Consider the following 22,747-nt stretch of genomic DNA (forward strand, 5'->3'; position numbering starts at 1 on the left):
ATGGAAAAAACCCAAAAGTATGTGTTACTTTTCTGAAGTAAAAATGTAGGATTTCATGAGCAACAGTGGAAGAAACCCATTACTGTGGTAGAGAAGCTGTAGCTCTGTGTTATGGAACATCTTTCTACTAAAATTGCCTTGTTCTTTCATGCTAAAATTAAACCGGATTGCCTTCGAACTTGTAAATGGAAATGATTTTTTCTTCTCCTAAGATTGTGTCATGTTCCTCATTTCACTGAGCCTGACTGTTCCTTTCCTTGTTTCTTGCTCCCTGCAGATATTGATGAGTGTGCTGCCAAGATGCATTATTGCCATGCCAACACTGTCTGTGTTAACTTGCCCGGATCCTATCGCTGCGACTGTGTCCCCGGCTACGTCCGTGTCGATGATTTCTCCTGTACAGGTGAGCTCCTAAGGACACAGCAAGAGCAGTGTTACCCTCTGTGTTGAGGGCATGCTTAGCTTCTAATTAGAAAATTTAGCACAAGCAAGACAGGTAAATGTGGCATGGAGGTCCCCTTGCCCTTTGGGATTATTTTGGTGGTTCAGGAAGCCCCATGGTGCAGCAGTCTGCAAGCTTTGTGCTGTTGTCAACTGGGATGTGGTCTCTTCATATCCCACTGTTGGCTTGAATGTGAGGTGCAAAGGCTGAGATGAGATCTCACATGTAGTGAGAGGAACTAGCATTTTGTTACCTGTGGTTTGAAACTGCTCAGTGGATTGAAACATGAGAAATTACCCAGGAGGGGCAAGCTTTCTGGACAGAGCTGAGGCTCTGTCTTTATATAAAAGAGCAAAACTGAAAATATATCAAGTTCTCAATAGGATTTATTGTTAAGGAGTATGGAAATTCTTATTATTAATGCTAAGAATTAGTTTCTCCAGGATTATGGTATTATTATTTAGAAAAGAGAACAGGTACGATAACATTAGAAAATAAATCCAGTGATTCTTTTTTAACACCTGTCACAGAATGAGCACTAAAAATTCTTAATGAAAGGTAGGTTGGTCTCATTTCCATCTACAAGTTTTTAAAGAACCTTCCCTTGGCAGTCTCTGGGAAACATGTGAGAAGCTGCTGCTGTGCTCAGTTCAACTGTACCTAACAGTACATCTTTCAATCACAACCCCCCAGAAAGGCTCATTTTGGGATTATTTTGATGGTGCACCTGTCTGGCAAAGGAGGAAAATATCAGGCAGATTTATTGAAATGGAAATAAGACAGTTTGACACAATATCATGTTTAGAACTCTTGGCTTGAGCTATTTTCTCAAGTGGAAGAATGGCAGAGGAGTTTTCAATATGAGAATGATTTCCAGTCTAGTATAATTACATTGTAAAGAACACCTTATCCTTAGGGAAGGTCATAGGAAATGTTGACTTTCACAATGACAGCATGTCTTGTAGCTAAGATTATGAAGTATATAAAAACAGCAAGGCAGTGCTGGCCACCTCTTGAGAGAACCTGATACTAAACAGGTGTCAGGAAAATGATTTTTATTTTGCCCAGAGAGTCATTTCTGTACAATCAGACCTTAAATTTCTTTCTAAATGTTTGTGCTGTGTGAGACAGTGGCCTTCAAAATGATGGGGAAAATATTTTTGGTAATCTAACAAACTAATGTTTGTTTCCTTCTAGCTAGTCACTATTATTAGGCATACAAATTATTTAGAATACAAGGTATTTGTGATTTATAGAAAAAGTGTGAAGTGGGGAGACAAATTTCTTGACAGTAATGGGTGAGTGTTCATTTAAACTGCATGAACACAGAATTCCAGAACAGTTATAAGAACAAAATAATAGAATGAGTGAGATTTTCTGTTTCTTGCAGGCTTATTATTTTACTGAAATTCTTTTTTTGACATCACAGTTTTAAATCACAGAAATTATGTAATGTTGATGGGGAGAAACTTTGTTTTATCTAGAAATAATTGTATGGTATTATACACAGTCTATTTAAAGTAAGTGTTGTGCAATAGAAGCACTGTCCTCTTTTTTTATCTCACATTATGTTTATACAGACTCTTCGTATGGTAAATAAATTAAAAACAAAACAAAATCCCAATTAAAATAATAATTAAAAAAAAGATTCAGACAACAGATACTTAACTAGTTTCCCTTCATGCTGGCACAATCCAAATAGATTGTAACTATTCCTCAGTTTTTAAAATTAATTCCTCTTTATTCAAACAAAATAAATGAAAAATTATCTTGTTATTGAACCAGATTTGGGGACAAATCTGAAAACTTGCACTGGGTTGGCTTTTGGATTGCAACTGCATTTGTACATGTGGGGTCAGGCTCTAATGGGCTCAAGATTAGGGTTAACAAGTCTCAAATGTAAGTGCAGAAGTCATGTGTGCAACACTGAATGTAATTTATACACTCCTGACCTAAAAGCAGAGTTATTCCAGAGAGCAGGAGGCATCATGCTTTGGGAAGCCTGAGTCTAATTCACTGAGGTACAAAGTCCTCATCTGCTGTGGAACATGTTTTATCTACTGCTGGGCAGTGCTGTGTTTGGTGGCCTTGGTGGCTGTCCCCTGTGTCCTCTGGTGGCTTTCAAAAGGTGGAAAGCAGTGCTACTTGTCAGAACAGATTTTTGAGCTGAGTGCAATATTTCAGTTTTATATTGAAGGCTTTCTCTTTGTAAAAAGAAATCAAGTGAATATTGAGCTGCTAGGTCAAATTTCAATTGAGCAAAATGAAATTAATTGGATATTGCTGAATTTTAAGTATGCGTCTTCCAGTGTGTGTTCTTCTGGCTCTGCATCTTTTCCAAATTAAACTAATTTGTACTGGTTTGAAGTGGATAAAACATTTTTCTTCCAAAACATTTGTTAATAATGTTTCCCACTTCTGATCATGAGAACAGTGGAGTAGAAACTTCCTGTGGTTATCAGAAAGAAGCTACTGTGCTGGAAGCTGTGCTGATTGCACAGAAAAAGCAGTGACAGAGAGACTGAAATTATATTCTGGGTGAAGAGTAGAATGCTATGAAATTTTGAACTATAATTTAAAATTAAATAGTGTCTGTTTTGATAAATTATCAATAGTCAGTCTTAAAGCAGAAGAGCTGGGATGATGAGGTTCATCCCATGGTATTTTGTGCTGCATTAGTCAGCCTAGCAATAATTTTAACCTACCTTCTCCAAGAGAAGATATATTAATGTTTTTCCTACTCAGCTGTTCCTACAGTTTTTAGAGCTCTGAATGTTAATTAAGTTGTTGAGTGAAAGACAGTTTTATTAAGAAAAGTTACCCTTGAATAGGAAGCTTCTTCCAGTCTCCTGCTGTGACACTGACAGGTTGCTTATCTGTTCTTGGGTAAATCACTGGCTTGCCCATTCTGAAAACAGGAACAAGATTTGTTCCTCCAGATCCTCTCATTAACTGGTATCAACTGATTTAAAGCATTTTATTGACTTCCACAGGTTTTTACCTGGCTTGTTTGTTGTAAAATAAATTCTCTTGGGTTGCTTTCTTCTAATATGCCAATTTAGGAGTTTGCTTCAAAAGTGCATTAATTAGTTTAATGCTGTTTGAAGCTTTGTAAGTTACATAATAAAGATCTCATAATTTTAGTTTTGATGGGCTGCATCTATTTCTGGAGTGATTTTGAATGCCTGTGTGTATCTGATTTTCTGTGGTGTAAAACTACAATATATAGTTTTTATGTCCCACCTCCAATCAAGTAAACAAATGCTGTTTCACCTTAATAAGCTGTAGGTGTTCTGAAATAACTGGATATATGTTGCTGATATGAAGAGGAAAATTGTAAAAATTCTTGGTCTTTAACATCAATGATAAACATTCACAAAATTTACTCTTATTTTGCAGTGGATAAGTTGTTTGCCTCATTTTGTGTAGTTACTACTGGCCTTGGGCACTCTACTTTGAGATTCTTTTTAAAAAATTTTTATTTTTAAATCTTTTAAATTTAAATTTTCTACAAATATTCACTAATTAGGCACTAACACTTTAAAATAAAAAAACCTTACAAATGAGAATGCCAAGAGATTTTTATTCCTCTACTTGTATTACTCTTGGTCCTTTGCAAAATAAAGGAACTTCCTTTGAGTTTGAGGACTTGCCCATTTTGCTCTCAGGGCATCTATTAAAAAAATAATGTGGAAAAACATCTGGCCACCCAACACACATCAGCAGCACCTTCTGCCAAACTGTGGTGAGACCTCTGTGCAAACAACCTTCTCTTTGCACCAAGCTGTCCTGACAGATGTTTTTCCTCTGAGAAAGGAATCCACCACCTTTTTCTGTGAAAAATTGATTTTATATAAAAACATATTGTTCAGAAGAAACCTTAGAATTAAATGTTGTGATAGTTCATACACTAATTTGAATTGCAATATAGGTAGAGAAGAGGAACTAAGAAAATATAATGATTTTGACAGGTTATCCCAGAAGCATCTTCACTTCTATCCTATGTGGTTTCTGGAGTAGCATTCAGCTTTGAATCAAATGTCCTTCTGCAGCATGTTATTGGAAAAGCTGTGCCTAAAGCACAGAATTCTAAGAAATCTCAATTTCAAGGGAAAAAACCAGCAGCACTCATCCCTTCTTCCTGTGCCCTCTCTGCAGAAATTTCCTGCTGTGTTAGAACAAATGTTTCAATGTTTTTTCGCTATCACTAAAATTGAAGCCTTTAGATTTTTCTTGCTGGAGTTTACCTGGGAAGTTGAAGGTGGGGTACTTGACCCTATAATAATACTAATAATGCAGCAGGTTTCACAGTGATGAAGTGGCAATCTCAAAGGCTGGGTTACTGGCCCCTAATTCAGAAGCACTGTACGTGTTTGAAAAAGGCCTGAATAGAAGCTTTTAGGCAGGGAGTTGATAATACAGTCACTTTCTGAAAGACAGTGCTATTTGTGTAATCTAATCTGCTGACCCTCTTTCCCCCCTTTTCCTTTTCAGTGAACTAAATTAGCATTCAGGAAAGAAACTTTAGTATTTTTGGTGTGGTACTTGAACTTCTAGAGTACTGTGCAGGGTATTGGGGGTTCACAGAGGTCAGTAAAAAATGTTAGCACTGTTCTGTTCTGTTAGCACTGTTCTGTTAGCATCTGTTCAGATGCTGGCTCAGAGCTGGTGAATTGCTAGCCACGTCTAGCTGAAAACCCAAGTCCTGGTCAGTAGGCAGTGAAGGGAGGTCTCTGGTAGAGGAGTTTTCAGGTATTTGTTGTAGAAAAAATCCTCTTTAGATCTTGCTGCTCTACAGGGTATCATTAGTGAGCATTTTGCCAAGCAGCACATAACTTTTCAAGAGGCAATAGGAAAATATGAATTGGGCTGGGGTCACGGTTGTGTGTCCCTATTTATTAGGCAGCAAATTGTTCAGCACAATGGGTATGACTGGGAATAAGGACCTCAAGCAGATCTGGACCCTCCTGATTTTACTGGGTACAGATATGTTTATATACCCTGCTCTGAAGCATTCCCTGCTTTGGAGTCCACACTTCCCTCCACACTCCCAGGACAGCTCATGGTCCTTGGGTGAGCTGCATCTTGATTTGTGTGCTTGATTCACTCTGCATTGTACCTTCAGGGCAAAGTTGGGCATTCCCAAATGCATTTGGGAATTGGTTTTAAGCTGAGTGGATAACTCAGCGGGCACAAAATATTCTTATGATGGTCTCTCCTTTCCAGAGATCTTTCTCAGGTGCTAAAAGGTAGGATAGGACTTAGTTCCTGGTGTAAGTGGTACTCTTTTGGTTGAACTACAGGCAGTGTCATCTCTGTTCCCAGAACATTGAAGGGAAATGGTGAGTTTCCCAGGCCTTGAAATGCAGAAATATTTGTTTCAAGTCCTTCAGTGGGCTCTTGGCCAAGTTCAGCAGCAGCAGGGAGCCTCAACACCAAGGGGGGTTTCCCTGCATCAGGGAGCATTTCCTTGCTCTGCAGGTTGGTCAGTGGAAGACTAGAAGAGTATTGAGGCAATCCAACAGAACAAAACTGGAGTGATTCTGCATCAGGTGACTGATATTCATGCAGATTTTGACACAAACCCCATTAACTCCATAGAAAGCCCAAATTTACCCTGAGACAGTGGAGAGTCTGGTAACCAAGAGTCAGAAAAATGGGACGATGGAAAAATACCAATAAGGATTCAGTGAACAACAAAGCTTATTTTCATAGGTATTGATATTTTCACAAGAAACAATAGCAGGGTTTATTGAAGCACAAGTGTGTCTGGACTCTGAGTGACCATGTGACTTTCACATTATACATTTTCACCCATCCATAAGGTTTTGTAGCATCTTTTTCTTATTCTGTAGTTATTCTCCAGTCCTCTAACTTTAAATGCCACATTACATTCTTTTGTTCTTGACTTTACCTGCATTTAGTGGGTTTAACTGCAACACTTTTTGCACTTCTTCCTTTTAAAAAAATGCCATTGGCAAACTGCATGTTATTTGCTCCTAAGTACTTTCTGTCTTAGAAAAAAATGTACTAAAAATGTAATATTTTTAATGATTTAAATTCTGCACTGGTAAATAGTTTAATTAAACATCGTTGTGCTTTCCTGTGCTCTAGGCATGGAAGTGTTGCTAATTTGTCCACAGTAGTTGGTAATCCTTTCAAGTCCTTTCGACACATTGATTTTCTGTAACTTTATTAATACTAAAATTAATTAAAGAGCTGACCGCAAATCATGCTGATAGTTGTATTTCTTGACTCAGGCATAATTAGCAATTTTACATGATTGCTTAGCTGCAGCCTTTTGTGCTGCTGTATATGCCATGAAAAAAAAGTCAGTATTTCAAATTGTTTTGCATATGTGTGCTCATGCTTATGCATAAATGGAAACATAATATTGATTTAATACTTGTTCAAGACCCATGAGTGAAGCTGTCTCTCTGAAGACTGAGCAAGGGCAAACCTTTCCGTGTCACCTGCTCAGCATTTGTGCTGAGCTCTCTTATGCAGTATTTCTCTTTTATACAATAGGAGTAAATCCATTTCTGTGGCCCAGAAATTCTTGATCTCTTTACTAAATCCAGCAATAACTAAAATCTGCTGGAATGAGAGCCATACACTGATTTCTTAGTGGGAACATGGTCTCTTGGAAAGGCTGCAGGATTGATGTCAGTGGCTGGAAACAAAAAGTTCTCATCTTTTAGTCAGCTGCTTCCAGTGTTAAGGCCTTCAAGAGTGTAATCAGGCTTTGGGAAAGTTTATTCAACCAAAATCTGATCTTGCTGAAGCTCAGACAACCAGGGTTTGTCATCTCTGTCCAAACAAACAAAAAGTTTTCCCATGCTGTTTCTAAGAAAACAACATTGGTAACAAACTTCTTGTTCTTCAGACATAGAATTTCTACTCAATCATGGAAGTAACTGAATCATGGGGAAGAGCAGCTGGCTCACCACTCCTCCTCAAGGCAGGGTTCCTGGGCATTGAAACATTCTTTGTCTTCACTGTCTCTAAAAAAACCCAAACAACTTTGGTGAGGGGAATTTCTTAATCCCTTTTTTGTCCTGTGCTTTCCACCTGCCCCCCCAGTCCTTCCTCTGCCATTTAGCAAGGTTTGCTTAACTTTAAGCCTCCCTTGCCACAATTTAAGTCTCTCACCTCCTGTCAGATTCCCAGTGAAGATGGAGAATGCTTTGACCTTTCTATTTCCAGTCCTTTTGAATATTTAAAGTATCTTTTCATGAATATGTTTTTTCTTCTCATCTGTAATCTAAGAGCCTGTTTTTTGGTTTGTTTGAGCAGTACCAAAATTCTATAAGGAGTTTTTCCTCAACTTCATGTTTTCTCTTCAGAAGACTCTGTGCCTGTGCACCTGAAGTTTTGGTGTCTCACAGGTGAACCCTGAGATTGTTGTTGTGTGTCAAGGAAGGTGCTGTAAAGACTGGTCCCAGGTAAAAGGCACAATGTGCATGGGCTTGGCAAGTCAGTCAGACAGATGTGGCTTAAACCTCCCCTACTGATCCTCAGAATCCTGGGATGTCTCAGTGTCTGCTGCCAAAGGCTCATTAGCCAGACACAATGCTGACCACACTGGATAGGAATTCTCCATTTTCCCTCCTATATCCACTTTTTCTGTCCAAACACATTGTTCAGCTAGACAAAGAGGAAATGTCAGCTGGATGACAAATGACCAGATACAGGCTCCTGATAGTGTTTGCTTTAGGTGCTTAAATGGCTTGCCTGACTTCAGTAATAATGAGCACATTAATGTTGAAAAAAATAGGAAAAAAGGCTGAAATGCTCCTCCAAAATGCATTTATCTTGCAGTGCATATTATCTGGTGTCTGCTAAATCTGACTAAAATCTGTACAGTATGTAGCATATCCATACACATTTCTTCCCATGAAAACCCATGCAAAGAAGAGGAACCCATCCACACTGGCACATGAGAGTCTCACATTCCTACCATTTTGTCTCAAGAAACGATAGGAGTGATCAGGGAGCTCTAGAAGGGACAGGGAGCTGTGGTATATTGACAGGGGGCTGACAATTGTGTAACTTGGGAATTTCCACCTGAAAATCAACGTGCTGTGGTAGAGGAGACTGCTCTGCCAAGGAACAACTGGGAAATCTGTGAAAAGTGCAGCACTTTGCTGCTCTGCTGTTGCATCATTGTATTTATTGCTTTGATTTCAGATTTCTAGACTAAAGCCTTTATTTCCAAAACAAAGGAATTCCATAGTTTGTGAAGCTCAACGGAAAATTTTCCATTAAATTCATGATGCTTATGTCTGATGGGCTTTTCTGGCAGTTAGAAATATACACCAGAAAGTCTTTTACAGGTCTTAGTTTTTCCTTTTTTAGCCTAAATGTATATTTTACATACAAGAAAATACTATATAAACATTTCTTACTTTGCTGTGATCTCATTTTTATACCTGTGCTGAGTATTTCAGAGCTGTACACTTATTGATTGGGAGAAAGCTAATATTTTATTAATACCTTTCGATTTTTGAGTATCAATTGAGGTATACAAGTGATCAAAGAATCACCTGAGCAATCTTACTTAGATACTGAAAAGAGTTTGACCTTGGTTCAGTGATGGGCATGAGTAATTTTTCTGAGGTGGCTGGGGTTTTGTGGTACTTCCATTTAGAAATGAGTTGTAGATCTTTTTAGACATGAGTTGTAGATCTCTTGCTTTGCTGGTTCTGTAGCTTCCAAGATAACTTAAATGTTTTTTTTTAAGAGAAAGGTGTGCACAAGGGGTCAGGGATGGGGCAGAGTTGATGTTGCTCTGAAGGAGTGCAATTCAATTTGTCCTTTTGGGGTTTTGGAGAACATTCCTGTTCTGTCTTTGAACAAGAATACAAATATTATGGGTACTATTTGCAGGTGAATGATTGTATGTCTGATAACCAAATTATATCAGATTTATTTCTGGATTTGTAAACATCAGCTAATAACTATAAAACTGGTAGTTTTGCCTTTCTGAAATGTTTGTGAACTAATTTAAAAGGGTGTAGAGCAGCTGCCATTGGCATCAGCCTTGCTTGGTCCTTAAGAAATGCAGCCTTTGAGAAGAGAGCAGGGAGGGGGAGGAAGAGAGTTGCTTTGATCTCTCACTTTGTAGTTAATATTTTCATGCTTTCTATTGTAGACTTTTTGCCTTCTAGTATGAAACTTCCTATTTAGCTACATGACTGCATGTAATAATTGCTCAAAGTGGGGATTTTTTGTCTGACTCTTCCAGAAATAGCTCTTATTCTTCATTGTCACAGAATTGGGACACAGCTAGACAAATGAATGACCCAGTCTTGCTAAGCATGCTCCCATTAGAATAGTCTACTGCAATTTTTATGGGCTTAGATTTTTCTCTTTTCAGAGTTTACAAATAAAATTCAGTTGTAGAAAATACAGTTCATGCTGCTAGACTGAGATAATCAGGTGTTTTGGGGCAGGCTTTCCTCTTACCAGCAGATGATAGAAGAAGTGGCCAGAAAACCAGGCTGCCAAACAAAGGATAAGGATGAGCACGGAGAGACAGCTTAATGACCTGTACGGGTAAAATATTCTTTTTCTATTTATTTGTAATGAAGAAAAGTTTCCATGCTTTTAAAATCCTAAGGATCAGGTTTAGTCTGCTTTGTGCTTCTCTAAATGAAGGGTTCTATTTCACACAATGTAATGTATATAAGCTTTCATAGAGTTGAACTATCTATCATCATTTGTCCTTTATACTGATGTTTTTCTGGCTTGTTTGTTGTTGGTTTTCTGCTTTAAAAATAGCACGAATGCTGAAAGTGGTATTATATGGAATATTTGACATGGCAAATTATTCTTCAAACAGTAAGTTAAGAATGTTTATATATATAGGCATGCATGCAGTCCACAAAGGGGCAAAGGAACCTTTGGAGACTTGCTTTCCAATAGATTCCCTGGTAGCTATGCAATCCTGAACTGCATCCTGTATTTTAATTAGGCCATAAATGTGGCTTTGCAATAAAGCAAAGACATTCCAAATGTAATCACATTCCACCACAACATAAAATGTTACTGTCTTTTTTTGCATGTGCTGGTAGTATCTGCTGAGTACAAGGCTGGGTAAATGCTGTGTATTTTTACTTCAATCTTTACATGCTTTTAAGAGTCCCATAAACCCTATCATGTGTTATGCAAAATCATAACTTATAAATGATTTATGAACAGAAAGGGTAAATGGCTGGCTCTGCAGTGTCCAAAAAAAACTTTATAAAGGAATGGGGAAAAGAAAAGCAAGAAGGGGGAGTCCAACCTTGCTCTACTGATAAATATCTGTCTCTTCTGTGCAGGTCCCTTCCCTCCTTGCCCTCACTGCATCATCAGTACTCTTTGACCTTTATAAAACAGAGCTTGCAGATTTAGGACACTGCATCTTGCAGGCTTTCTGTGACTTTGTGGAGCAGGTAACTGTGAGCTGACTGACAGCCTTGCATGAGCCCTGCTCTGGGAGCAGCTGAATGCTTTACCTGCTCCCCAGGGTGCTGGAAGTCTCCTGGAGTGTGTTAGATGTTCACCAGTAATAGATCTACACCAGAGCAGAGAATTTCATGGCTCTTGGACTGTGATGAAATCCCAGGGCTCAATGTCTTTCATCACTACCACGTCCCCATCCAGCTTAGGGTTCAGTCTTAGGCATGGGGATTAATCCTTTCCAGCAAAAAAGGCAGCTAAATGTATTAGAAGCATATTGAGTTCCCTTTTTCTGCCTGGCATGCTAAAATCACTTATTACAATCTTTTGATCACCCCACACTTAGGAAACTAAGTTTGTTTTGCTTCTCAGTGAAGATTTAAAATCCACAGTCCAAGTGGCTCCTCTCTGCCCAGGTCTGCTTTTTGTCATCGTTGTGACTTCAAGTAAGATGTATATGGCATCTCAGGGTGGGAGGTTCCTTTGCCTTTTCTCTTGTTGGTGCTGTTTGATCTGTTAAATAACTGACTTGGGTTATTAAAATCAAGAATGTTGACAACAAAAAGAAAGAGATGAGAATTAGGTAAAAAAAGAAAAAGTTCAAATTCCTTGCTGATGTGAAACGTGTGACAGTAACAGAAATGGCAGCAGAATTGTTTGCTTAGGGCACCAGGCAGAAAGAAACATATAAACACTCATCCTGTCTTTCATGGTTGATGCTTCCAGAAGAAACAGAGCTGCTTTGAAGGGCAACAGAGCAGCCTTGTTCCATCTGGGTTGCTCAAAACTTTTGAGTGATTGTGTAGCTGCAGCTGAACGTTATTGATGATACTTATAAAGACAGCAAGAGGCTTCTTTATTGCACAGAAACTGAAGAAGTTGTATAAAAAGTCATCTGGAAAGACTTTATCCAAGGCATTAATGGAATTTAAAATGACCCAACCTTTAGCACATGTTTTATCAATTAATAGTCATATAAGCAGTTTACTTGGAACAAACTTAGCTGTGGAAATGAGTCAGGAAGGTTAGTTTTGGTGGATTTATTTTTTTTTTCTTACATGTGATGTGGCTTCACATAAAAGTGTTGCATGATTGAATACTCAGGTAACCATCAACACTGAGGGAGCTAAACGTGAGGTTACCTACAAATCCACAAAATCCAAAGCCTGGCCTTCTAGCTGGGAGAAATCAAACTGTATGTGCTTATTTAGGTCTGTCAGACTGGATTCTGAAGTCTGTTAAGGTGCTGCTGCTTTTGATTTGTTTCTCTGAGATTGTTGATTTATTAAAAATCATGGGTGCCATTAAACTGCCTGTCAGGATCCATAAATTGCATCAGGGACCAAAACCAGTTATTACTCTGTGTGGATTTTGTTTTTGCACTGCAGAGAAGAGGCTAATTAATTCACTGACAAAATGAATTCATTCTTCTTTTGAAATATGAAGCCCTGACCTGATATTTTTTTTTCTAAAGTTCCTAAAGATGATTTTCTTAGATTATTTCAAGAGGTTAACTGCCATTATAGCTCAAATTTCTGTTCTAATGGAAAGTTTGGTGTTCTTAACAGAGTTAATTTGAGATGTTGAGTGTAAAAGAGATTAGTAAACCACAAAAAACTAAAGAAAGTGCATTAAGTGCTTATTCTGTTTATATAAGGACATTCAGACAGCTCTGGAAGGACATAAACAGATCAATTTTGAATCCCATGCTGGAGATTGTCCCAGTTACAAGGGTTTTCCAGCAACATATGGTTTAAGGATAAACCACTACCAAAATGAACTCTTATTCCTGTTTTATTTAGTATGGTTCAACTCTTTACAGTTCGTGATGTGGATACTGAACAAATAAGGTCAATATGTAAATATCCATTTCTAAAGCAGAACTTGTGAAGCTGAATCTGAGCCTGCAAAGCACTAAAATATCTGCTTAAGTTCCTTCCCATTCTGAATGTTAATGTGAGTAGTGGGTTGTCAGCAAATCTCTGGAAGGACTCAGTACTATATGAGATTTGGACACTTTTTTTTAACCTTTCTGTCTCTCCTTTCTTTGTGCTACATGGGAGTAAAAATTAGGCAAGTTTAAGAAGTGATTGAGTACAGAGTTAACTCTGTAAACAGCTGAGCCTCAGGCTGTTATTATTTAATCTTTTAATATCTCAGGTTTATGTTTTTTCTCAAAACAGAATTAAGAGTGCAAACTATTTCTGAGCATAGGTTGCTTATAAAAAAAAAAAAAAAGTCACATCTCTTTTACAATGTTAAAAAGCCTTTGTAAATTGCTAGCATGGGGGATTTTTTCCAATGATTTCTTTAATGAATCCTGCTTGTGTTTCTCCTTGCTGACAGCTCTATGACCACAACAATCCCATGCAGAGAAAGGATTCTGACCTTCTAACCTTCTCTTTTCTTTTATATCTCCTGAAAATAGCATTTTCAGTGGCTGCCTCAGAATCATCTTTTTTCTAGTATTCAATTAAGTGTCTTAGGAATAGAAAGCTGGAGAGCTGGAGCTCTTTTTTTTAAGCTCTCTCCCTTTTTGCCTCTCAAAACTTTTGTGTAAGCTCTTGAAGATCAGCATTGCAGAGACTAGAACCAAGTCTTCTCCACTGTTATTAAAGATTTAATAATTTCTGCCCAATTGCTTGCTTTGCCTAAAATGAGAGATTATAATTTTGGTCACTGAGTATGCTAAATCTTTATATAAGATATGAACACATTAATGTTTCTAATACACAGCAGTCAGAAAACTTTTACTCAATGCCTCCTGATATAGGAAAATCTAAGATTTGAAGGTTATATACTATTCTTTTGCTCTGCATGTTGTCTATATTTCCATGATTCACAGGTATCTGCCCTTTCTCTGTTAGTTAAGAACTAGCAGGAAGAATAGTGTGGAGAACATGTTCAGAGTTTTCTCTCATCTAACACCTGCTGAATGAGTTTGACTCAAATCCCATTCCAAGAACCTGGGATCTTGACTGACAATTGACTTTATATTTATTCTCTGAGAGTGCAGATGGCTGCTTCAGAGAAAATGTAGGTTTGCCTGCAACCCTAATAGAGCACAGAAGGAATCTCTTTCCTTGGCTCCATCTAATGATAATTTTGTGCCTTGAACCATTACAATCAATAAATTCATAATTAAATCCTAGCTAGCAAAACTATTCGTGTACATTGAAGTGCTACTATTTTGATTCTATTGGATTTAAACTCAATACCATCTAAAATCATATATCAATTAGACTTGTTCTATAAAATGACTGCTTATGTCTGACCACTTTGACATTTTTTCCTCTTTAATTCCATCAAACAAGAGAGCCTTTTTAATTAATATTGGACAAGAGAGTTTTCTACATTTTGGCACTCATTTTACATACCTTTGCTATAGCTGTTATTTTTTTGTAAGTACTGAGAAATCATAATCTTTTAAATCTTTTTATTCATTTCTTTAAAGAAAGCAAATGGGACCTTCCAAGGAAGAAAGTTAAGTAGGTACATGAATTTTGTAGTTATCTTAGAAAAATACTCACTTTCACCACTTTCATGCCTCACAAAGAGGAGGATAATTGCTGCTTTCTGTTTAAATCCTTCAGATGCTATTTGTTGGTATAATTTCAGTTGGCCACAATACATTATATTCAGTGTCCTTGCATTTTAAGGTCTAATATGAAAATGGGATTACTTAACAGATGATAAAAGTAAAATTGTGTCTGGAAAGGTAGTCAGGTTACTGTGAAATATCTGATCTAATTAGATTAGGTGAATTTGATGTGATTTAAACCAATCTGTTAGAAGCAATAGTCAACCAGAGAGTATTTAAAAACAGCAGTAATAGTTATAGCCCTAAGATATTTCTGTTTGAGTCCTTCAGGATCCTTTGAAACAAGACTGCATTGAGTACTTACTATTTTGGTGAATGGCTTAGCTTAGTTTTATGAGGAATCACATATTACACATCATATCCTATTGCAGGGATTTATTTTTTTTTCCCTGGAAAGATCTCTAAGCTTCTCTATTTTATGTCTATAGCTGTTCAGCTGATCACCCTTAAACTTGTTACAACTGCAGTGGGAGGACAGGAAAGTTTAACCTTAGTGAAATATCAATTTCAGAAGTGTCAATTCACATTTGAGAATTGGTGCAGACAGTGATGCTTCTGATTCCCCTCTGCTTTCAAAATGCTGTTTCAGCTTTCCTTTTAGAACTAGTGGAAAGAAGATGAAAACTACATAAACATTACAGTCATCTTTGTAGAGATATATTTTTTCATTTTTGGGGCACTTTCAGTTAGCATATGAAGTCTACACTTTTGTTGTGCTTCACAGAAGATACTGCTAAATACTGTCCTTTAGTTCATTGCAATTCATTTTCATTTGAGCTTATTCTTTGACCCTCAATATTACCCCCTTTTTTTAAATATTATTTTGCATTTGTTAATCATCAGTTTTTTGGGTTTTTTTTCCAGAAAATTTAGTCTTTCATATTCTGTTTTCTTATGTTCCATGGCATTGTTCTCTTTTCTAACTGGAAATTGAACTAATTTATATCTTACTCAGATGCCACCTCCTCTTCCTATGTTCAGCTGACAGAAGTTCTGGGGTAAGAATTTGTCTCTGTACATGCAGTTCAGAAGAGCTCTATTTTATTTTTTTTTCTTTCCTTTAGTGCTCTTTATCACCTTTTAAACCCGTTATATTTCCATGACTGCTCTAATAGTTATCATACCAGCATTGATCAGGGATGTGGTGATCCATTCCAGACTGCACAGAAAATGAGAAAAGCCTGTCCCAAGATGAGGTGGTAATCCTGCTGTAGTTAATGATCTTTTTTTGATAGCTGTTATTATTATACAACCTACATTGTGCTTTCTCAAGCAAGAAATGGCACTCAGTGAGCATCCCAGAATAATAAATGTTTCTTTTTGAAAGGATTTTTGAAAACCTTGCAACACAAAGTCACAGGCTGTAATAATGCCAAGGAAGTATTTCAAAGAGAATAAAACTAAAATATGAATCTTCCTCATGAATTGTGCAGAAAAAAAATGGAAAATAGGAACACGAGCCAAAAAATGACACTGTTCTTTGTGCTAGAAACAAAAGATGGAAATTATTTTGGGTCTGGAACTTACTGCTTGTTCATCCAGTCCAAATGCCAAATGTACCACTTCCCCATGGGTGCTTGGATAGTGAAGTTTCAGAGAAATATTGAAGTTAGAAAATGTCTTGTACTGTTAACTCCTCACTGCAGGATGCTACAGGCTTGAGACATCATTTGTCTCTTAAACACACTTGATTTTTGAGACTTGTTTCCCCTCTATTGTGGCACAGATATTTATTCACCTTTTTTTGGAGAAAAGCAAAGGAAGGATCTCCCAGTGCTTCTGTTCTCCTCATATCCCCTCACTGCCACTCCTCCAGCAGGGACCTGCTGAACTTTCAGACAATTTTTGAAGGCTGTTGCCTGGACACAATTCTTGTTGGAAATAAGGAGCTGATGTTAGGCTGTCTCTCAGAGGGTTAACTCAGCTGAACTTTTCTTCCTCTTTTGTATGGCTGCTCTGTGAAAATACAACAGTTTTGCCAGAGTTGGTGTGGTCACCAGTGACAGAACTTGGTGGCATGTCATTCATCTTTCCCAGTTTGAGTACTTTTTAGGATGCTAAATGTGTCATTTAGAAAAGCATTTTCTAGTTGGGAAAGATTCCTTTCCTTTCATTACAGGAGAGTTAAAAGAATCAATACTATATATGTAGGATTTTCCAGCTAAAAGATTGTTTCTGATTGACCTTTCCTCTTGTTAAGTACTTGAAACCCATTTTTATTTTATTAATTTTCTCATCTGCTTATGAACACAGTGAGGTGTGCCCCACAAGATGACTTTCTTGGGATGTAGCAGCCTGAGGTATCCCATTGAAATAGTTTGTGATTCCAGGCAGCTGTTTTGTTACACAGATTTGTTTTACCTCTCATCTTTGTCATGCTGTCACCTAGGATGCAGGGTCAAATTAATAGCAAAAGAAATCCTTTTATCCCCTTCCAAATGAAACTATTAATATTTAACTATTGAATTTACTATTAATTTTTAACATCTTAATTCCGTGCTCTTCTCTTGTGCCATGGGGCTGCTTGTGACTGTTTTGCATAAGGATCCTGCATCTGTGACTGGAAGATGGAGATGAGATAGAGGGCTCCTGGCTGACAGCTGATCTGTATGTACAGGAGCTCCTGGCAGGGGATTTCCTCCAGGGAGTTTATCCCTGTGATGCTGCAAGCCTTGTCTGTCTGTTCAGGTTTTCTGAGGAGTAGTTAAAATCAAAAGCTCTATAGTCTTCTGTGAGGAAAAGTGACTTAATTACTCCAATGCTAATTTAGTGCTGAGTTCAGCACTTGTGCAAGATAGCTTTGGGATCCTCTGGAAAGGCAAATGCCTTTTCTTTGCAACAGAATTTTCTGTTGTTGGCAAACATTTGTCATGTGTCACCTGTGTGACATGTGAGACACTGATTATTACTGATTGTAACTGGGTTTGAGCCCCTTAGATGGAGATATAAAAAGCCTTTATCAAAACTATGTGCAAGCTGTACTTTTGTAATTTCCTTTCCTTCCTCTGCCCCTAGGATGAGGGGAGGGGGAACCTGCATCATGGTTTCAAAAAAGCAGGAACCTTGTCTTTTCCTCTCCACATAGGGGTGTTCTTCTAGGAATCAGTATTTCTGTAGTGTTTTGCTGATAAAAGTACAGTTGCAGGCAAAAGAAACTCAGGTTGTGATCTTGTCAGATCTCATAAGACAGATATGGGCTCCTGTAATCACTATTCTGGTGGAATATCTCCAGGGGAAACCAGAGGTGCCTTAGGAGATAATGATGCTCTAGTTACCATTTCTGATTTCAAATACAAATTGATTGTTAGTTGAGAGGAAAATTAATACTCAAGTTGCACATATTGAGGGCTGAAATCATTCAGTCCCTTCCATGCAAAATCCCATTGTATTATTGTGGTGCTAAAGAACTAAACTGAAGAGTAATCCATGAGAGTAACATAAGAACTCCATTTTTTTTTTTCTGTTTTTCTTTTCTTTTTTGTTTTTTCCTAACTGCTGAGAACCTCTTTGTCCAAGTTAAAACCCTGGGGCAAATTACAGTTTAAGCACTATGAGGGAGCAAACCATGTAGGAATATTGATGTTTAAATACTGTCTTGGAAACCACTTTTTTTGATATCTATTTTAATAAATCTCAGTCAGCACTCACTTGCTTTGTGGGATGAGTTGCAGCTAAGCAAATATTATCTTTCAGTAAGAAGCAAGAGTCCAACTCTGTTCTGTCAAAAGTTTAAACCATATTGGAATCTATCTTTTTTTGCAGGAATTGCTTAGTGGGAAATTTGCACATAAACCATAAAGGTGCAAAGCCTGCAGGGAAACAATTGCTGAGCTCTGACTGGCCTTGTGAACAGAAAGTTGGGGAAAGTAGGCTAAGTCTTTGTGATTTTTATATCACCTGTGTTACACACTCCAACACTTCAGGCCCTTCCATTGCATCTCTGATAAGGGCAAAGATAAAGTACTTGTCTTCTCCTCATTATGTTTGAACTCTGCTACAGAACCCTAACAGTGATTTGATGTGGTTGTGTAGCAGCAGATTGACACATCTGTCACATGCACAGCTTCATTTAGAAACAATTCCACCTTCCTATATTGCTATAGCACTAATAAACTTTTGTGCAAGCTTGAAATGGGGCTTGTATTGCTTTTTGTGATTTTTTTTTTTTTAATATGTGGAAGTTAAAGCATCACAGAGTGCTGAAACCCAAAACTCTTTTGAACTTGTATCACAAATCTAATTTCATCAAGCCATGATGAAATGTTGGCTAAAAAATTACATCCAAAGGTCTATTTCAGCCTTGTTTTCTATTAGTGACTTTGAGATATCTGCAAAATAAAGCTTGCAGCTATTGTTGAGCTGAAAATACCCAAAAGATGAGGTTCTGATATCAACCATAAAGTATGCAGCTCTCACAATTTTATTGATAAAAAGCAGCCTGTCCATTCAGATTAAGTTATATTGCTGTATAAATAAATGGGCACCACGTTGCTTCATCTTTTCTTTTCCCACACAATGCAGGCACTTGGAACATGGTCAGCTTGTAGCAGCACAGAGGCAGAATAAAACTGTACCTTTAGATGTTATGGTAAGAGACATCTCCTGAAAACTGGAAAATAGACAGTGGTAACTTTTAGAAAAAGTCTCAGGTTTTCAGACTGTATCATTATGTTTTCTGGTTTCCTAAGTGAATGTACTTTGATTTAGAGAGCTGAGAACTTCATACAACTATTGTTTTGTTTTGTTTTGTTTTTTCTTTTAGCCATTCCTCTACCAATGTTAATGTCACTGCTCCACTCTAGCTGGGATTTCTGTATATGCCAAGATTGCTAACATTTCCCTGCTATAAATGAAATGGAAATTCAATGTCAACCAACCCTTGATCCTGTGACTTTTCATAGCAGTAATTTGGAGCTGTTCTTCTAGAGTAATAAAATTATTTTGATGTTCTTTACTAATTGGACATGTCTAGTCCATTCAAACACTCTTTAAAAGATTAGGGAAATGCAGCTTAAATGTAAAGGAAACTGGTGTGCAGTTCCAATAATTCTTGAATTTTCAAGCTTTTGACCTAGTTTGCTCAATGCTGTTTATCTTTGGGGAGTTTCTTATCAGGACCAAGCCTCAAACAGTTCTTTCAGTGCTTCATTTTTTTAGATTTCCCTCTTTTCCCCTTGCTTTCCTGTTTTCTCTTCTAGTATTGTGCTCAGAAATCAATAAAAACAACTGTCTATCTTCCAGCTTCCTAACCAATGTTATATAGACATTTAGGATGAGATTTAAGATACATGTGCAAGTATTTTGAATGGTGGTATTGAAATATCTACTTTTTTTTCTTCCCTACATGTAGAAAACAAATGTAGTATTGCTTTCAGCAAGGCTACTTATTATTCATCTTGATAGAACCAAAAATAAACATTTTTATTGTAATAATTTACAATATCCTATCACTGCTTAGTGAACTCACTCATGGAAATTCAAATGGGTGGTTATTTTTAAAAGTAGTGAGGCAGAACTGAGGATCAGAGCATAAAGCACCTTTCCTTTGGGTAAAAAAAAAAATATATATATATATATACACACCAATGCTCTAAATTAGCCATTACCATTCAGAGAAGAGATGCTGGGATTATTATTTGAAAATGTCAGCTCACTGCTCAGCTGTGGTCAAAGCCAAGCAGAATAGTGAGATCCTTTGGGAAAGGCTCTGAGATCCTTTGAGAATGAAAAGAAAAAATGCAATTATGCTACTGTATAAATCCATGATGTTCTGGTGTCTTGAATCCTGTGGGCATTTCTGCTCTGTCCATCTCAAAACTTAAGGGGTTGACCTGCAGACCTTCAATGCTGGAGGGGCCGTTGCAATGAAGGGGTCAGTGCAAGGGAGCAGAACCCTCTCAGAACTGGATAAATCAGATGCTTGCTTGAGCACATACTCTGCAGGATGCTTATGGTGTGAATAGCTGCCAGCAAAAGGTCTTGTGTTGATACAGGAAAAAAAATATTTAAGTTTCTGGCATTTTATTAATTTCAAACAGAGCTTTTGCTTTTATCCTTTGGGTTTATTCACATTTTTAGGAGAAAATGGAGCTAAACAGGACTGTATGAGGACAAAGACTGAAAAGGTGAAATGATTTGAATACCCAAGTGAGTTAATCATCCAAACTTAATAGTAAATGCTTCTTCCTTGACTATTCAAAAGTAGTGTCAAGTCAATGCACTTCAGTTTCTGTATGTTAAATTATGATAAGCAATAACCAGAAAAGCTCCTTCTGAAAAACACGAGCTTGTGAAATGTTTTGTGTACTATAAATGTTTCTGGAAAATGTTATGTCCTCTTATGCTATATCTGTCTATTGTCCACAGTTCTTATATCTGGCCATATATATAACATAAGGCATGAATTATAAAGAGTTTGCCTGCTGAGTGTTGAAATCATTCCAACAGTTATACAGGTGTCTTTACTGCTCACTTTTGCATACTGGACTCTCTAGAATGAGATAGTAGCTTAGTCTGGTTTCCCATTGCTACATCACTATATCAAATTAGTTATGATATACATTAAGTGTGTGGGTAAGATTACACTGGTTTTGTTTGTGACTCTTTAACATGGGGCTACAAGAAGATTTGTAGTGTGAAAATCTAAGCTAAAATAACAATTAAAACTGAAATTGAATAATTTCTCTCTAAATGCAGGCTTAGGAACATGAATCTGATTTTGTTACATTGGTTTCTAGACAGTTCTAGGCAGATAAGTTTATTTGAATAAATTAGAACTAAAGAGAATATGTGTGGCTTAGAAGTTTTATAAACCTGATTGTGGATTGGTGAATGTGACCCAAATCTAAACAACTACCAAAAGGCCAAAGAAAGAATTTGTTTTTAATTCAGAAAGAAAGAGTAAAGACATTTTATTCTTAGAAGCAACTTTATGCACATTCAGAATTTTATATTCAAATGAAATCCCACTATTTCTTCCTAATTACCCAAGAGTAGCATCTGTCTACTCTTTTAGAATGCAGTCTAAGTAATTTCATGTTTAACACCAGAAGCTCTTTGCTGTGTCATAAATTACAATAGCATTTCAGTTTCCCATTGAAAGAACTGCAAATCTGATATTTCTGCCAGGATTTGTATCTTGAAATGCTCAGAAGGACAAAATTGCAGCATGGCCTTATCTCAGGCTGTGGGGCTTTTCTGTGCCCTGTTCCTTCCTCCTCTTACCTTGCAGAAATGGTTGGGGTGAGCCTGGATGGCTGAAGTTCAGAATAGGCATAGGGAAACTTTCCTTTGTTTATTAAATTATTGAGATTAGTGGAAAATACAGATTTTTAACATTTTTTCAGCATTGTCTAGATTCACAGTTAGGTATTATCTTTCACTAACTTACCAGCTGCAATGTGGTTATTTGTCTGATGGATGTTTCTACCTGCCCTGATTTTCTGGGGGACATTCCTGAGTGTTTAGAATAATGTTTTATTTTATTCAGTCTAATTAAAAGTTACTCCTTTTGTTCCATCAGAACTACCTATGAGTTGAGATCCTGATTCTACAAAGTCCAAAATTCTCCCTAAATTTAGTCTCTACTTTTTAAAACCTTAGCTATTACCTAAGAGATTTGAATCATAATGGCATGCAACAAAATGTTGCTTCTTTTTAGAAGCATCTGCAGAGGTGGCTTTCTCCTCTCTGAATTTTCAAAGCCCATTGCTTACCTTGCCAGATTACTAATTAATTTTATGTTAGGGCATGTTTTCTATACAGTCTCTGTGTTAATAAACAATGGTAGCATCTGGTGACCTTGCTATTCCATAAGTTATTCTCTATTTTAAGTCTCCTGGTTTATAGGGTTGTTTGTGGTTTCAGACCCCAGAAGAAGGCTGAAATGAAATTTGCTTTCAGTGTCATAAAAATAAGAATCAATAGAAATAACCAGAATCTTTGCACAGTGGCTTCCAAAGAGGAATGTTTTATTAATCAAATGTGAAAGCTTTGGGCAACTAATGCAAGAAAATCCTTATGATAAATATTTTTTCCAACTTATAAGCATGTTGAATTTGTGGCCTTTTCTTGTAATGAGAAGTGAGAGGAGCTGTGGTGAAAGCCCATTCAATGGGATAAGTCTCTGGTAATTGCATTCCAGTGTCAGTCCTTTTTCAAAGAGCATCTTTATTTAAGGAAAATAAAGATAAAAAGGTCTGCACTCTTGCTGAAAAATAAATTCTATGTCAAGTGTACCTTTTAGAAATTGTAAGTTT

General features: G+C 37.1%; 1 protein-coding gene across 1 annotated transcript in view; it reads left to right on the plus strand.

Annotated features, from left to right (window-relative positions):
* Positions 1–22,747, plus strand: part of NELL1 (neural EGFL like 1) — a 229,156-nt gene that overhangs the window by 109,007 nt on the left and 97,402 nt on the right. Inside the window, exon 13 of the mRNA XM_030451154.1 lies at positions 278–403. Coding sequence (XP_030307014.1) covers positions 278–403 — 126 coding nt within the window. The remainder of the gene's footprint in view (positions 1–277; positions 404–22,747) is intronic.

Source organism: Calypte anna, chromosome 5 (genome assembly GCF_003957555.1).
Source record: "Calypte anna isolate BGI_N300 chromosome 5, bCalAnn1_v1.p, whole genome shotgun sequence".
NCBI classification, from domain to species: domain Eukaryota; kingdom Metazoa; phylum Chordata; class Aves; order Apodiformes; family Trochilidae; genus Calypte; species Calypte anna.